This window comes from Primulina eburnea, chromosome 10 (genome assembly GCF_022965805.1).
Source record: "Primulina eburnea isolate SZY01 chromosome 10, ASM2296580v1, whole genome shotgun sequence".
NCBI lineage: Eukaryota > Viridiplantae > Streptophyta > Magnoliopsida > Lamiales > Gesneriaceae > Primulina > Primulina eburnea.
The window spans coordinates 4,248,081-4,267,062 of NC_133110.1; the positions used below are offsets into that span (position 1 = coordinate 4,248,081).

General features: G+C 33.3%; 1 protein-coding gene and 1 pseudogene across 2 annotated transcripts; one reads left to right on the forward strand and one right to left on the reverse strand.

Moving 5' to 3' along the window:
* Positions 1-4,136: 4,136 nt before the first annotated feature.
* Positions 4,137-8,845, forward strand: LOC140842647 (transcription initiation factor TFIID subunit 15). Of its 2 annotated transcripts, none has more exons than XM_073210701.1 (8): positions 4,137-4,258; positions 4,473-4,668; positions 5,056-5,390; positions 5,509-5,706; positions 6,772-6,855; positions 7,175-7,256; positions 7,335-7,461; positions 8,464-8,845. In XM_073210701.1, exons 2-8 carry the CDS (start codon positions 4,549-4,551, stop codon positions 8,631-8,633), a joined length of 1,116 nt encoding a protein of 371 aa, XP_073066802.1. In that variant the 5' UTR covers positions 4,137-4,258; positions 4,473-4,548; the 3' UTR covers positions 8,634-8,845. The 2 variants fall into 2 exon arrangements, with proteins under 2 accessions (XP_073066802.1, XP_073066803.1); XM_073210702.1 differs by having other exon boundaries at positions 4,142-4,258; positions 4,477-4,668.
* Positions 8,846-9,090: 245 nt separating this feature from the next.
* On the reverse strand, positions 9,091-12,326 carry LOC140842648 (2-Cys peroxiredoxin BAS1, chloroplastic-like; annotated as a pseudogene).
* Between the last annotated feature and the right edge of the window lie 6,656 nt (positions 12,327-18,982).

Genomic DNA, 18,982 nt, shown 5'->3' on the forward strand with positions numbered 1-18,982 from the left:
TGTTAGATCAGTTCACACATCAAATATGATCCGAGTATCTAACCTAGAACAACAATGGTCACATAAACAATCCTAATCCGATGGTAGTCATTTCGAAGATAGCTTCTCCCATGCATTTTTATTTATTATGAATTCGAGATTTTTAAGTAGAGTTATCTTTCAAGTCTGAATTTTTTCTATTCATATATAAGATCAAAACTATAAGCTCTTTGAATTCATATCTCGACCTAATTATTTTCATCATCATTGCTTGCAAGGACGGACCTATGCTTGGCCCGTTCTATGCTGTATTCCAGCCCATTGTTTTACAAGGATTTATATAGATTCAAATCAATTCTAATTTTTTTTTTGGTAAATATATATAGAGATTTAAGCACAGTCTGATTTTTTGAAAAAAATATTACAAAATTCAATGTGTACATAATATCAAATTCTTTGTACCAGGTATAGAAAAGCTACCAATTCATTTTTTAATTCTCCCATGTCAGACATTAGTATCTCAACGAATGCAAGTCATTTCTGTTTTAAAATTTTTTAAGTATTGCTTTTTATGTGGTTACATATTAATTTAAATAATATATAAATTTTGAAAAATGATATTGGTTAAACTTCTTTTTTGAAAAGTAACTCTCTTATTTCAAATACGCTAGGAACAATAGTTTTTTTTTTAAAAAATATACCAAGATCATTTTGCTAACTATTTTCATATTAATATCTCATATATATATATATATATATATATATATATATATATATATATATATATATATATATATATATATATATATATGTTGCGAAAAGCCTATGAAAAATGATGTAAATTATAATATAATGTAATAGATATTCACAAGTTAACTAATTTGAACTAACTAATAGATTTGTTTTCTAATAATTTCCCCGACTTTTATGTATTTATTTTTATATTTTTCAGAGTATACTTCGGATTATAGAATATAATAAAATCATTCGATTTTTTATTATAAGTATTTTAAGAGTAGATAATACTTTGGCCCATGCACGTTACTGTTGGTCTCATTCATTCCTCAGCGTGCCAATGCATGGAAAGTAGAGCGAAACGAATCACCATCCAATATCCACCTATCTTTATCTCAGATTTCATTTTTTATAATATGTATCTTATATATAAATATATGCATCTGTATATTGCATGCATCCATGCATGTATGTGTGTATGTGTGTGTCTATATATATATATATATATATATATATATGTATATTATGCTTTTATGAATACACTGGAAACGAGATATCTCCCTTTCTTTTCTTTTCTTTTCCTTTTTTTTAATTTTCTGTCATGTGTTTTTTGACCCTCTTTGTTTTAGACCTAATGGTTCATTGAATAAAAAGTAACGCGAAAGGGCAAATAATCTTTACATGCAGAAAATCTGAATCTAAAGTTACATGTAAGAATTAAGCGCCAATCATTAAAAGCTGTTTCCTATTATTTGTACAGAAAATTTAATTATAGAAACAATACAAATAAAACCAATACTGTTTTTTCCATTCTAAAAAAAAAACAGAATGTTTATTCCAAAGGACCCAACCTGCCAGATCTCATAAGACACGATAGGACCCTTTTTTAATTTCTGTTTTATATATATTCTAACTCCATTTACTCGAGTGTGAAGGGATTTATCGGACAAAAATAAAATAAAATTAAACATGGGTTCCTTCTTGGAACAGCAAATTTTTTTCCACAAAAATGGTGCTGAATTTCAAGCGTATATATATCTTCATAGAGAGTGTAATATATATTTCAGTCAAAAAGTTTACTTCTCCCTTCTTTGATAGCCTAAAAAGACATGCAAAGACTTGAATAAAGAAGTTGTTTGAACACAAAAGAAAGGAGTATATTTTATCTGAGTATATTTGATAAAATTTCAAAATAGTTTATATAAATATTCACACATTATCCATAAAAATTACAAAAATGGAAAGATAGTAGCATCATCATTATTTTATTTTAAAAAAAGCCACACTTTATCCAAATAATAATCACAAACTACCACAAAATAATAACAAATATTTTCGATATAATTGTCCATAATTGTATGTAAAAAATAAAAATCTATACAAACCATTAATTGTATAGATATACCAACTGTGCATGAGAATATTGATTATATATATTATATTAATGTTGTTAATTGAATGGGATTCTTTCGGGCTTCTATCCTACCATCATTCTAGGTGGTACAATAAAAAATAAAAGGAGGGTAATATATCTTTTCCCGGCCCTTTTTGACTAATTAATTAACTAATATCTACAAAATTATCATTAAATGGAGAAATTATAGATAATTAATCAGATAATATAGGATTAGGAGGGTATTAATTTACTTTTCTTTTGTTTAAAGTAAAGCAATAAAACATAAAGAACCTTTAAAAGTAATGTGTGGCATTATCTATCTACTCAAAAGGGCTGCCGTTTTATGCTTTTTGAGTTTCAAATTAAATAGGCATCTTTTGCTTGCTCTACGCGGCCATGTGATTAAAAGCATTGGTATATATAATTTGGTAAAAACTTGTGTGCGACGGTCTCACGGGTCGTATTTTGTGAGACATGTCTTCATTTGGGTCATTAATGAAAAAACATTACTATTTATGCTAAAAGAGTATTATTTTTTATTGTGAATATCGATAGGGTTGACCCGTCTTATAGATAAAGACTCGTGAGATTGTCTCACAGATACGATCCGTGAGACCGTCTCACACAAGTTTTTGTCCCCTAAAAAATGTGACTGATTTTTTGAATCAACTTGCTAATATGTAATGTAACACGTCAAATTGATCTATGAAGTACGTCTAGAAATTTAATTATATGGATACATATAAATTGTAATTTAGATTATTTAGCAAACAAATATCACTTTTAATTTGAAATTTTATATTTTATTGGTGACAACTGACATGTGACCATGCTAAAGTGGTCTTTGTGTCAAGCGACTTTATTATTCATAAGACACTTAATAATATAGTCAAAAACTTATGTGAGACGGTCTTATCTGTCGTATTTTGTAAAACAGATATTTTATTTGAGTCATCTATGAAAAAATATTACTTTTTATGCTAAAAGTATTACAAGTATTATTTTTTATTGTGTATATCGGTAGGACTGACCAGTCTCACAGATAAAATTCGTGAGACCGTCTCATAAGAGACCTACACAATAATATATACATAACTTTTATAATTATATATTGTATATATATATATATATATATACACACACACATTAAAGTTAATGTGGGAAAAGTTGATCGAATTTTGACAAGACAGCCTTCTTAGTTAATGCAAAGGAGGGAAATGGAATTACGTACGACGCACTTCTTTGTCATAAAGCTGTCATTAATTTAATTATTTTTTCTATGTAATGGCCAAATTTATATTAACTTCACCAAACTTAAAAGTCCATTATATATCAGCGCATAATTAATTTGGAATAATTATTTTAACGAATAAACATCATATACTAATCAATCAGGTATTAAATTTCTTATCTATATTTTTCAATATCTGCATATTAAATTCAGATATGTTAAATTATAAATTTATTATCAACATATTTTTGGGTTTATATTAAATAATTTCCAACCAAACACCACCTATATTAAAAAAATCATCCAATTATTACAAGCCTCTTATAACAAGTTTTGATATCCTGCACACCTATTGTGCATACCTTTGTGAGCACCGACGAGATGTCACTCACCCATTAGATGTACAGTTTTCTATATTCATCACATCCAATAGATGAGTGACACATCATCGGTGCTTACAAAAGTGTGCACGATAGGTGTACAGGATATCAAAACTACCCCTCTTATAATTTAGTGCAAAAAGTTGTTGCTTTTTTTTGGGCTTATACTTGGCCCAATACATATGAACTTCTGGACCAAAATGATTCATATTCCAAATTATATCTTTGATTGTTTAGATAATTGGACTGAAAATCCTTAATTTGAAGTTTTACAAAATTATGACTTGGGCCCATTTGAAGACATGGGCTAAACAGCACGGAGGTTTATATTGGACCTGAACAAGAATAGATGGGCCGAGCCACGACATAATGACCTAAACAACCTCGAATGCAACATTAAATTACATATTTTTGTCTCGAGATTTATCTCCAATAGTTTGTCCCTAACTTTCCGTCAATTTCCATTTCAATCTACATCGTCTCTCGATCTCGACGGCGTACAACGGCGGTGGCGGAGAATCGCTTCGGAGATATCAGGTTCTACTTTTATCATTATACCTGTTTTGTTTCAATTGTTTACTTCACAACCCTAATTCCCAGTCATGAATCGCTGGGGAAATGTTAATTGGCCGTTATCATTAGGTTCCCTGGTTCGCTAACCACCAGCGATACTTATCAATGGTTATGAATTCATTGTTCTATCTTTTTCTGAAATTTTACAAGTTTTATTTTTTCCTTATTTTGTGTTTAGCTAGCTACCGCGATCCAAGGGTGAATACAGGATTTACTGTTTTTTTTGCTGCTGTGCTTCATGAAATTGGAGTAGAATGTCGAAATATTCTGGCAAAGGAGCCTCCATGAACGCGGTTGTTTACGTTTCTAATTTGCCCCCGGGGACGGATGAGAATATGTTGGCGGAGCACTTTGGCACAATTGGCTTGCTTAAGGTATCCTTTTCATCTACTATTGTTTACATTACAGGACATCGCATGCAAAGTACTTCATTAAGTTCGAAACTTAACTGTTCTTTTTTAAATATGTTTAATGCTGAGATGTGTTGGTAAAAAATAGTGTTTTTTTTTGTTGCTTAAAGAGAATCAAGGCAAAGTTAAGACCAATGCAACATTTTCTGAATTTTAATTTTTCCTTTTTTAAGAATATATCTTGAAAGACTTTCTCCGTCAAAACACCAACTTTGTGGTTACTTGATACTAGTATACCTGAAAAATTTATGTGCTCTTGTGACTTGTCTGTGCTTGTGATTGTCCATGTGCTTATGATTCATAATATGATCTCAATCTTTGGGTTTCTTTGGCTGTACTCTTGCTCTATAGAAAGACAAACGAAGTGGGCGTCCCAAGATATGGTTGTACCATGATAAAGTGACAAATGAGCCCAAAGGTGATGCCACAGTCACGTATGAGGATCCGCATGCAGCCGCAGCTGCTGTTGAATGGTTTAACAACAAAGATTTCCATGGAGCTGTAATTGGAGTTTTTCTGGCAGAGTCAAAGAACAAAGATGAACTTGGGAATCAAGCTGGTGATTCAGTTCAGGGTAGCGATCCCAATGAGCTTGAGGAAGCGGCAAAGGATTTGAATGACGGGGTTGGAAGAGGCAGAGGTAAAGCGTGGCAGCAAGATGGAGATTGGCTATGTACAAATACAAGGTCTGTGATGTGATTATTGGTGAGCGGCTCTTTCTTGCTCTTTTAAGCCTGTGATCTTTCACATTTCAGTTAAAAACTGGTTGTACAACTAGATTCTTATACTTTTTGGTGGAAGCAGTTGTGGCAATGTAAACTTTGCATTTCGAGGTGCGTGCAACCGCTGTGGAACTGCACGCCCTGCTGGAGCGTCCTCCGCTGGTGCCACTGGGGGTGGTCGAGGTAGGGGCCGAGATGGGCACGAATTAGGAGGCCAGAATCATGCAGTTGGTGGTACTGGAGGAGGGCTTTTTGGTCCAAATGACTGGCCTTGCCCCATGTAATACATCTTTTGACTTTTATCATCTTTAAATATAAATACTCGTGTATCTTCATTTACTGTTCTCGTTGTGTTTTATTTTGTTTGATTCTGTAGAAGTAGAATTTCTCCCGATGTCAGATGAACTATAGCATATTGCACTCTCGAGTAGGGAATGACAATCAATACAGCTGTTTTTGTCTTTTGACCTACGTATTATTCAACCATGTTTTAAATGGTTAGTTGAAGTTGAGGTTGAGTGTAGATTTGTCCTTCCATATCTCTGTAAGTTATAGCGAAGAACATCTGGTTTCTTCATTACATATAAGAATCTTGATTCTCACATTTCTTAGTTTAGTCCGACTACGTGCATTGAGAGTGACGAAATACTCCCCGAAAATTTGATTCAAAGCTCTCATCTTTGCTGTATATTTGGTGACTAAAAATGGGGCTTGTGGCGCAGTTGAGAAATGTTGGGTGGAGAGAAAAGAAAGTACAAGAAAAAGTAATCGACAGACTTTCTTTATATCTGGCTTATATCATTTTTTGCCACCGGACAACCAAAATTTCTCAATATTGGCAGGATTTTCTCGTTTCTGGATGTACCGATAATTACTTGTGCACTTAACCCCACAGTGACCAGTTAATATGTTAGGATTATCTTTACACATTCTTATATTTAGGTAACTGGAAACAAACTTAGTGGAAACCCAATTGTACTAGCTATTGGATCTTTTATTTGTATTTCTGAAGAACGGTGAAATACTCTCAGTATAATAATTTTTTATGAGGATTATTGACGAACTTAAATCAGAAGGGTTAGAAAGGTTGTGATGGCTGTTGGTTGTTCCTTTTTTTTTTTGCATATATTTTTGTCTTTGCTTTTTATTCGAAATTAATATAGATGCCAGTTTTTTTTGTTATTGAGAATGAATCAAGTGTTAGATTTGGACTGCAATGGATTATTGCCTGCAAGATTTGGCTAATTTTAACTAATTTAGACTCTCGCAGTATGATGGCTTTTTGTGTTGGCATGCATGTTTCTTCGGACTCTGAAAGTATTAACTTTGTGCCTGTTTTTCTCAGGTGTGGAAACATTAATTGGGCAAAGCGCCTAAAATGTAACATCTGCAACACTAACAAACCTGGACATAACGAGGGGGGTGTGAGGTATATGGATGATGTTTTTAGCTTTTTGTTGTCTGCTTTTTGTTCCTCCGTAATTTTATACCACTATATGGGTAGACTGATATTGAAGCACTATGTTTTTTACTTGTAAACTATGTGAAATTTATCGTTGAGTGATCTTGTTACAGAGAGATGAATACATAAGTGATTACTCGTATTGCTGATTTTTCCTCTCTCAAATTATCATCATGTGTAAAATCTTTTGAGTTGGAGAGGAATGTATAGGTGGATGGGTTTGTTCCTTCTTCCTCACGTATTAGCAGAATGCTGATCTTGATACTATATTATGATTCACTTCTAGAGGTGGGCGTGGCGGAGGATACAAAGAACTAGATGAAGAAGAAATAGAAGAGACCAAACGGCGCCGACGAGAGGCCGAAGAGGTAGTGTAAATTCTCTCCTAGATATGCAGGTGTATGCGATCCAAGGGGTATTAATCAGATTGATTTCCATGATATCAGGATGATGGTGAGATGTACGATGAATTTGGAAATCTTAAAAAGAAGTTCCGTTCTAAAACACAACAAACTGAAAATGCTCTAGGAGTTCCTGGTGTTGGACGTGCTGGATGGGAGGTTGAAGAACTAGGTACTTTATGATTCTGTGAATTGTGTTCCCTCATGATGGAATCTGAATACATATTTTTAAGTGTGCCATGTTATATTTTGGGAGACAAATGAATTTGACCAAATCTTGTGGATGTTTACTCTGCCATTTGCGTTGATCTGCAAAGCACACAATTTCATTTACTTTGCCAAGTTAGGTCATAGGTGGATGTTTTTGTTGGCATCTTATTTTTCATTTTACTATACTTTAAGTAGTTCAATGATTAGAGACCTATGAACGAAATATTTGAAACAATGTATAATGGGAAAGGAATTAAGAGATAATTATCTTTAACAGAGCAAAACAGCCTAGGCTGGCCGACTAGCACTTTTTCAGTGTGGTCGGCCGGAGCTTAGGTCGATTTTTAGAACACTTGTCTTAGTCCATCAATTTGTTATGTTCTTAGATGTTTGAAATGGTTGGTTAATATTATTATAAAGGAATGTTTGCATCATATTTCCACTTTTTTTCAATCTATCATATCAGCCGCGGGCAAAGCTTACTACTACAAACTCCTTCCTTCCAAGCAACTTAGAGACCAAAATGCTGGTGATCATCCAAACAATATATACGTAAACTGCATCATCGCAAGTGACAGTGATGTTATTGTTATGGTTACAATCTTAGTGTGTTTGTTTATTACTGCATGTCTACTGAGAATTGACGGGAAAAATTATGCGACTTTTTGGCTCAAACTGATTTTTGATTGGAAGGGAAATTGGTGGTCTTTAGAAAATGGTATTAAGGTTAGAGTTATTTTACATATTTTTGATCTGACAGTGAGGGTAGATGTACAATGCTGTGATTATCTACGAAGGAATGGTGTTTATTAGTCAACATAAGGCGAACTTGTTTTCCAAAAAGCACTTGTTCAGTAGTGAACTTGGTCAAATGAAGAGAGCATTATAGCTGCAAAGGCATTTGATTTGCGTGAGTTACATAATCGGTTTATCCTACATTTTGATGATGTTACGTTATTGACAGGTGCTGCTGAAAGGGATAAGAAAGAAAGAAGTAGAGAGCGGGGGCGAGACGAGGAGAGGGTTCGGCATAGAAGTAGAGAACGAGACAGGCCAAGAGAAAGGGATCGAGGCAGAGAATATGGGCGGGAACGTGAGCGTGATAGGGACCGCAGCAGCAGATATCGTAATTGAGTTTTTTTTAGTGTTTAAGAGCAATCCTTTTATCAGAACGATGGTTGTTGATTCGAACATGAATTTAGCTTTATGTTAGACCAACTAAGCTACCATTATTACGACTCAAAATAGGTACCCCTTGAAAGTGTGATCTTCACGCTAGATCTTTTGAACAAAATTGTGATGGTGCTGAATGACATAGCTAATAATGTGGCCTTTCAGTTTGACATCACCTATCGTCTTGATGGTAACATTTCTCGAGATTTTGTTTTTAATTGAATGTCGCCGTTGAGAATTGTTATTAAATGGTTATCCAAATATCGGATATTAAATCAAAGCTTTCAAACAAGTTTTTATCAATGAGACTTTTCAAATAAGTTGTCAAATATCCTCAAATGAATTTTCACCATCAGTATAATATCTATAAAGTATTGATGCCCAATCATTATTTATGATTTGTGATGAAGTATTTCCCAAGACGAATTCTTGGTTTGCAAGCTCGTGGTAACCAGATATTTTCAAATTGCTGAAAGAGACATTTACATTTTCCGTATTAATAACAACCGGATTGTCAAAATTCAACAAAGAATTCTATAGATACATAGTTAAATGGGAGAGAGAGAAAAAATCAACGACCTCTCCGACTGGAAAATTACACCAATAGTTGAGACTCTGAATAAATTCTCGACCCAAAGCGCAGCAAAGTATTCCTTGCTGAGAATAGGATCCGGCTTCATGGATTTCTCCCCTGGCTTCCATCCGGCAGGGCATACTTCGTCCGGGTTCTCTTGCACATATTGCAAAGCCTGCACAAGAAACATACTAATATAACTTTGATCGACAAAGTACATGGGGGTAGAAGCTGGCTGCAACATATCGATCTAATATTTATCCTGTAAACATGAATCTTACCATGTTTTATGAATTCTTTTTTAAGCACAAAGCAGCTGGAGATTTTTCGTATATTTTACATCACCTGAAGAGTTCTCAATGTTTCATCGACATTTCGGCCAATTGCAAGGTTGTTGATAGTAGAATGTTGAATAACCCCTTGTCAATAATAAAAAGTCCTCTTAATGCGATCCCCTGAAATGGTAGAACAAGTTATCTGGATATCTTGAATCATGGCCCTTTCCTTCTCGTTCATCCTAAGAAAATGGTAAGATAACGATACTGAAATGGATAGCTCAATCAATGATTCTCACCATCAGACATTAATCTATCAACTTACTGCGGATTCACGCCTCGCGTTCAAACGTTTACCAGTTATTATTATCTAAGAGTCTTCTTGTTCTATAATAAACATCAAATTTAACTTTACCGTGATACCCTTATTTTTTTGAGGAAGAATACATCATAAAATAAAACTCATCCAACATGATTACATTTTGTAAAAATTAATGTATATAAAATAAATCTTTGTATATTCTCAAAGAAGAAAAAAAGTCTATTGTATCAAAATATAATATTATGTGCATAAATTGGATGCCACAAATCAGTAATATATAGTGTGCACCTGATCTGGAATCAACACGCCATATGATTTTGAAACCGATTTTGTCACATCGGAAATTAACGGATACTGCTAATCACCAAAACCCCCAGATTTTCTCTCTGTTTGAACCCATGCGAGGTGCGAAAACTACAAATAAGGTTTAGTAATAAGTGCACAAGTCAATTAACACAAAAAAAGGTCACAAAATCATTGAAAAATACTAGTAACCTAGAATTCTAGACCATATAAAATCAATATGGAATGTACACAAAAATATTCACTTAGGTAGATACAAGAAAAAAAGTTGGAAGACTCACCACACTGTCCATAGATACACCCAATATTTCAGTGTTCACCTTCTGAAATTCGTTGTATCGGTCACTGAAGGCAATAATTTCTGTAAAATAAATAGTGAATGAGTCAAATATACATCAATCAACAAAGACCACTAACTCAAAGATGAGGGAAATGATATGGCCACAGATTCAAGAATCAGATTCACCAGTGGGGCAAACAAATGTGAAGTCTAGAGGGTAGAAGAAGGGAATAACATATTTTTTCCCAATATACTCGGAGAGTTTAACTTGCTGTAAAAATTCTCGGTAAATAATAATATCCATACAATGAATAGGAGATATTGCACTATGTTGCACATAAGGTGGTCAAAAAATGATTTGAGTTGAGGTGGAGCTTGTTTCACACTTCAAACAATCCAAAGGCCAAAAAAGAGGTGGAGGCGACTCTTGAGTGTCTCTTTTCATAAACCTTTTATTGAACATCTTGGAAAGTAGTCTCTAAAAGAAGTATCACCAAGTCCTGTCACTCCCATGAAGGGAAACATGGAGGTCCCTATGCAGACACACAGATGGAATATGCAACACATAGGTCTGATCAAACCAAAACAAGACGTTGAACACAAAGCTCCATTGTAAAGTGCATTGCGATGGAAAAACTCTTGTTAAAAAGAGTATTTTTTTAGAAAAAGTGGCGATCAGTTGAACTTTTTATTTAGAAAATGCTTAAAGAAAGCAAGATAAAAAATTCAAAAAAAATGTGACTTAGGGCTTCTCTTTCAAATTCTTTATTTTTTAAAATAAAAGGTAATCTACAATGCATCAAAACATTAAACTACTGATACTTTTGTTAAACAGGACTTTGGAAGCTGCTTAGACCGGATTTGGATAGAGAAACAATGTTTCCTTAGAAAAATTATTTTCTTAAAGAACAAAAAGCTTTCTGTCCCACTACTTTTCTGCACGTCAAGAGAATGTCAACAATCAAACAAGGCACTCTAGATCATTTTACCTTGATAAATTCCTGATCAAAAACAGCCTCAGCCTCAAAGTCTGGAGCTTTATTTCCAACCAGTGGAAGTTCACTATGTCAAGATAATCCATTCAAGAATTACAATTGGCGCAGATCACAGCTAATACATTTGAATTGGAAATGGATAAAAATTTCTTGAAAAAAAAAGAAGATATATTCATTTGCTCTTAAAATCCTAAGAACAGGACCACAAACTTTGGTCACAAGACATATATTCATATAACGGATTATTTAGACAAGAATAATGTAGTCATGCATTGTAGTAAAGTCGAATTTTATGATTAAAAAAGTTGAATTCCTACGTCAATGAACTACATTCTGAACTTATTACAGCGATGGATAACACAAGCAGTAAAATTCATCTCAAAGTCGGACCTTTACAAATAGAATTACAAAAAACAGCTACGGGTCTAGATAAAGCAGAGGGTCTTCCCCAAAACAAACTTACAAATTGTAACCCATTTCAAGATTTATGCAAATTCACAGATAAAGAAAGGGGAAAAAACACAACTGTGAAAAAGAACAAGAAAATCAAAGAGTGAAAATGACAAGACTTACAGCACGGGCAACAAAACTGCATCTTTTGGTGGAAGAAGGAGAGCGGGTAGATGGGATAAAAAGGATTTGCTAAGTCCAGCAAAAGAAGAAGAAATGTAAGCTTTGGTATTGGGACTAGGATTGGCAGGGAGAAGAGCAGCCATTGAGGTGGCAGCTGAGCAAGCCATTTTTGTCTGTCGAATGCTGTGAATTCGCAGTATAAAGTAGGGATCGATCAGGGTTCTAAGGTAGACACTAGTCGGTGAGAAGATAAGTTCACGCCATGGAGTAGTTGTCACTTTGTGAGGACAGTGGTGTGTGACTTTGGAGGACTATCGGCTTTTCTAAGCATTTTACGGTCTTATAAGTGGGGCGGTTAAGTGTGAAAAAATTCATATGAATGAGATTATATTGACTTATATTTTGTGCATGTATTAGAATAATTTTTCAAAGTATCTCTTACGCACCTCTGTTCAATGACTTGATTTACATCCGAAAATGCTTGACTTGTGTGCAAGACAAATGCTCGTTGAATGTCGGACCGATCAAGGCAAAATTGTCCACCTAGTTTTTGCTATTTTCCTGAATTTTTAATTTCGAAAATTAAATCAATAATTTTGTGATGTGTATTTCTAACCCTACTTGACCTGATCCATGAAAAATATTAATTTTTTATCAAAAATATTAATTTTTATTTGAGTAAGTCTCTTGTGAGACGGTTTCACGAATCTTTATTTGTGAGACTGTTCAATCCTACCGATATTCACAATAAAAAGTACTACTATTAGCATAAAAAGTAATATTTTTTCATGGATGATCCAAATAAGAGATCCGTCTCACAAAATACAATTCCTGAGACCGTCTCACAAAATATGATTCGTGAGACCGTCTCACATAAGTTTTTGCCTTTTTACTTTAAATATATACCGTGTTAAACCGTTACGAATATAAATTCGAGAGATCGTATCATGAATATAGATTTGTTAAAGATTTCTCAAAGTAGATCTGATAATCAAAATCATTTAAAAAAAAGTGAGGATAATATCCATCGGGATTTGATGATCAACACGCTAATAAATGGAAAGGCCGTGTAATGTGGTGATTCTTTAAATGTGCAGAAAAATGAACATTTGATAAACTAAATTAATTAACCCGTGAAATATCAAAAAAATCATAAAATCTCATGTATAAACTTAAAGGTTGTTAGATTATGTATATCAATTTACAAAGCTTGCTTGAAAATAATGACGACGGACTCCAATTTATTGTATATTTATTATTATTATTATTATTACGGCCCAGCCTGGAACTGGATCACATTTGAGACGGTTCAACCAACCCAGTCCACTCCTTCACTGCTCGGGCCCATCATAGAACTCCAGGTAATAAGTTGACTGCAAATAAAATATTACCAAAATATTTCCACAAGTTCTCTAATTTCCCAGATGAAAAATATTATCTTGTAAACTGGATTCATTGGTACTCTTTTCTTGTTAGATTGCTTGTTCGTTGAAATAATGATTGGTAAGGAATCATTTAAGTTTGATATTACATTTAGCAAAATATAGTTCGACCGATCATCGATCTGCACCTGTCTTTATGTACATTTAGGTACAATTATAAAATTATCTATTTCTGAAACATGTAGTAAATCTTTTTGCCCCTTGTCACTGCAAATGCTTTGAATCTTAAATGAATCGGAAGATATTGGCTATCAGATGTCACACACATTTATTTGTAAACTTTAAGATTTCGTGTCGTCTTCTCTAACAGTTAGCTAAACAATTGCGACTCTACCTATTGTATTGCTTTTTCTCAATATACCACAACAATTGGGGTTTTTTTTTAAAGGTAATTTAATTTTTAAAATTAATTTCAAAACTAATTTAAAAAAAAAATGCAATCCGCTCTTATGAAGCGCGGTACGCTGCTCACGTGGAGCAGCGTCTGTGCTTCGTAAGCGCGGACGCTGCACACGTGTAGCCATGACTGCGCGACGGAAAATTTCGCGACGGAATATATAAATAAAACCGTCGCTAAAATGGATTTTGCGACGGTTTTAGAAAACTGTCACTCATATTGAATCAGCGACGGTTTATTACTCGTCGCTAAAATTGCATCCGCGACGGTTTACTACACTGTCGCTAAATTAAATTAGCGACGGGCTATTCCGAAATTTTGATATTTTCAATTGCGTCGTACATTGCACGCTACGAATAATTGTATTAACGACGTGCATATACATGCCGCAGATAATAGTATTAACAGCGTGCACATATACGGCGCAGATAATCTTGAACTTTCAACGGCTTGTATCTTTGCAGCATGCAATGTGCGCTGCGGAAAATGAATTTGCGCGTTGCGAAAAATCATTTTTGTAAGTAGTGAAGACAGAGAGAAAAACAGACAAAAATTCATCACGAAAAAAGTTTAACCACCGTCGCTATTCCGAAATTTAGTAATTTCGCCTAACGTCGTACATTGCACGCTACGGATAATTGTATTAACAACATACATCTGTACGCCGCAGATAATATTATTAACAACATGCTCATGTACGACGCGGATAATCTTGATTTTTCAACGGTTTGCATCTTTACAGCATGCAATGTGCGCTGCGGAAAATGAATTTGCGCGCTGCGAAAAATCATTTTGTTAGTAGTGAAGATAGAGAATAAAAACAGACAAAAATTCATCACGAAAAAAGTTTTTTCCTGTGAGTTTTATTTATTTTTTATAAAAAAATAAATAATAATTTTTTGTGTTAATGTACATGTTTTTTCTGATCAAGTTGTCACGAAATATTTGAATTTGTGATATGGGAATTTTCAATAAAGAGAAAAAAACATACAAAAATTCATCACGAAAAAACCAGGTCGAATAGTAGAGGTTCTTGAAAAAAAAAATTCGTGATTAATTTTTGTCTGCTTTTTCTCTCTGTCGTCACTACGACAAAAATGATTTTTCGCAGCGCGCAAATTCATTTTCCGCAGCGCACATTGCATGTTGCAAAGATGCAAGCCTTTGAAAGTTCAAGATTATCCGCGTCATATATGTGCACGCTGTTAATACTATTATCTACGGTATGTATATGCACGTCGTTAATACAATTATCCGTAGCATGCAATGTACGACGAAATTGAAAATACCAAAATTTCGTAATAGCGACGGTTTTAAAACCGTCGCTAATAGGAGCGACAATTTAAAAACTGTCGCTGATTTCATTGTAGCGACGGTTAGTAAACCGTCGCGGATGCAAATGTAGCGACGGATAATAAACTGTCGCTGATTCAATATGAGCGACGGTTTTATAGAACCGTCACGAAATCCATTGGAGCGACGGTTTTGTTTATATATTCCGTCGCTAAATTTTTCGTCGGGCTGACGTGACTCCACGTGTGCAGCGTCCGCGCTTCGTAAGCGCGGATTGCATTAGTTTTACAAACCTTTTTCTTTTTAAAATTAGTTTTGAAATTAATTTTAAAAATTAAATTACTTTTAAAAAAAACCCCAACAATTTAGAGCTCCGAGATATCGTCTTACCTACTTCTCCTTCAGGAGTTGTGATATCTCCTTATCAGAAAAATTGACGATAGGCCTTAGGACACGATTTGTACTCTATTATGAATTATTAAGTTTAGTTTGATTACAACATTTCATTTCATTGTTACTATTGTCTTCGTTTAATTTAGAAATATAAGACATGTGCATGCCGTGCTTGACAAATATTTGAATCGTCAGCCGGCTGAAAATTAAACATAGTCCATTATTAATGATGGTTATTAATGACTCGATTTAATTTCTTAAAGCTTTAAATTTCTCAACGAAGGTAAATGACTCAATTTGATTATTCAACTCATCATTGAAAGTCGAAACTCAAATTAGTTACAAAAGATCAAGCCCGTTACACACTCGTTAAAAATCTATAAATATAGAGATGACTTCTTTATTCAAGGTTCACTCTCATTATTTTATTATTAAACTCTTTAAATCTTTCAGAGAATATCATTAAATTATTTTCTAGCTTGAGTGTCAGAGTGTTTACGCCAGACAAACTGTTAATGCAGGTGAAAACCTACAAAATTTTCTTTGTACGTGCAACTTGGATCCATTTACGATCTAGTTTAAGTGCAATTACTTGGATCCGTTTACGAATCTATAGAGTATGTATGGATAATTACATTTTTTGGCAACAACAATTACTAATTATGACCCCTAAAAAAAGAATGAAAAAGTGTGTGGGAAAATTAATGAAACCAAACTTTCCAAGAGAAATTAATGGAATAAACGTGACTTGGAGAGAAGTAGCTGAGCAAGAATGTAAAGTTAGATAACATAAATAATATATTACGTTGCAATCATCGAAGAATCGTGACTATTTCACGTGATATTTTGGTACCAGGTGTGTGGCGGAGTAAGCAAGCGCTGGCCACCATGCTCACACCGTCCCTATCACGTGGATTGGCCGGCACCGCCCCTTCTGCTCCACCTATATATATCAGCTAAATCTGGTTTTGACCCCTTTTTTCCCAGAAAAAGTCAGACGAATATTATCCATTTTTCAGACCAATCAAATCAATAAAAGAAAAAAAAATGCTAATCACGCACGGTTGTATGCATAGATTCCATGTGAGTTTTGGATAGCACCGACATATGTTTCAATGTGTCTGTGAAAAAAATGACATTTTCTCAAACCTCTTTACTGTAAAATTTTCCCCATGTTCTTCGAAATTACGTGTTTTAAATAATATTATCACAATATTCAAATTTATATATATATATATATATATATAAGTTTTGAGCTCGATACTGAACTAATGGCATGTGAAATCTGATTGTGATAATTTGCTCAATATCCTCACAAGTTTGATTTAATTAAATTTTTCATCATAAACCAATTTATTAAAACGATGGAATTCTCAATTTGATCAATCTAGCTAGCCATTTTGCAATGTTAATACCACGAGCATTCATAATATAGATATAATAAAATTACGTTGCTCGCCAAGTGACAACATAAGTGAGTTTGTGAGACTGTCTCACATATCTTTTAGTCGTGATATAGGTAATTCTACCTTTATTTACGATAAAAATTAATAGTCTTGACATAAAAATTAATATTTTTTCACGAGTAACTCAAATAGAATATATATCTTATAAAACTAACTAGTGAGACCGTTTCACGTGAATTTTTGTATTTTCTATATATATTTTTTGTGATGAACTATATACACAAGAATCTTTGTAGAGAATGATTGTGATGTTCATCCCCCGGAAGTCTCGATTAAAAGATGCAAAATGACGACGACGATAATGATGAAATTATGACGAAAACTTACAACAAATCTTGACACAAAATATAGTGAATGTCTTGGATCTTTCAATAAATATACTAGAGAAGTCATCAATGACATTAACATTTTTTAGTATGAGGGATATATATAATTTCAAAACCTCGTAAAAAAAAAAAAAAGAACACCATCCATGTTACACTGTAAATATAAAGAAACAAATATACTAGGAGGTAAGATGAAACGAAACAAATTATATCATATCATAAAAAAATAGAATATCTTTAAATTTGGCATATAATTTTTTCAAGTAAAATTGTAAATTTTATCGTTCGAGATAATTCAAACATATGCATATTCAAATTTTATATTATTTTGAATCTTAACCTACCTTTCACTATAATTAGTAATTTTAATAATATTTCTAAAAAAAATAATAATAATAATAGTGTAAGTGTGTGTGTGTGATTTTGATTGGTTATTATGTGAGGCAAAAGCTAAAAGATAGAAGTGGTACATGATTAGGAAAGAACCAACGAATGCCCTGTAACTGAGGAAACCTCGGAAGAAAGTTGGCAGGCAGGGCATACATGGCAAGCACCTAATTGATCAAAAAAAAAAAAAGATTTAATTAATATTATCAAAATTTTGATTAGATAGACACGAAACCTAATTACACATGTACGGAAATAAATATCTCAATGGAAGAAACGTATGGCATATAAATTAGCCCCTAAATTATATATGTGATTAAATCTTTTGTGAGACGATTTCACGAATTTTTATCTGTTAGATGAGTCAACTCTATCGATATTCATAATAAAAAGTAATATTTTTTTATGGATGATCCAAATAAGATATTCGACCTACGAAATTGATCTATGAGACCGTCTACAAGAGTTTATCCACTAATCTTTGTATGTTATTTTGTTGGTGTTGAAGTCAATGTTTGACAAGTAAATCTCGTACCTATATGATTAGGATGAGTGACGGAGTCAAGGAAAGGCGGATAGATGAGACCGTCCATCCTCAATTTTCTAATTTCATTGACTAAAAGATTTAAAATAATTATATTTTTTTTCATTTTCGTCATAATATTTGTTCTTGTCTCCTCTATTACACGAAATACATCTGGATAATTGGATATGATCTACGACCCTAAAGCAAACATGGAAAAATCGGTTTGGACAATGATAATATATAGTGACTAAATTGTATGCCATTATTAATGGGATGGCAAAAATAGTCCGAACACGTCTACGGTGGAGAGGAATGACATTGGACTGAAGTTGATTGCTAATTGTTTTCAAAATAGCATACTTGAAAAGTCATGGTTAGTAGACAAATAGTTAGAAAAGGTTATGATAAAGTTTATATAAACAAATCTTGTTAATGATTTTAATTTGTGTTAAAATTTAGGGAAAAATGCTTTTTTGTTGTGTATATTGTATGTTATCAAATTTCAATTTTAATCACGTATTTTTAGATTTTTGATAATTTTAATCATTTCACAGAGAGTGGTGTGACATTACACATGTCAACATTGTACTGATGACATATCAGCGCTATATTGGAAAAAGATTAAAATTGTCAAAAAACAAATATAGTGGACTAAAACTTAACTTTGACAATATAAAATATCAAAATCGCAAAGAGACAAATATGGATGACCGAGAAAAAACAACTTTCCATAAATTTATAAAACTTTAGTTGAGTTC

Excerpts from the sequence above, each read along its gene's own strand:
- LOC140842647 (XM_073210701.1), top strand. The coding sequence starts at position 4,549 with ATGTCGAAATATTCTGGCAAAGGAGCCTCCATGAACGCGGTTGTTTAC. Across the intron at positions 4,669-5,055 it reads GCACAATTGGCTTGCTTAAG|AAAGACAAACGAAGTGGGCG; the intron begins GTATCCTTTTCA and ends CTTGCTCTATAG. Across the intron at positions 5,391-5,508 it reads TGGCTATGTACAAATACAAG|TTGTGGCAATGTAAACTTTG; the intron begins GTCTGTGATGTG and ends TGGTGGAAGCAG.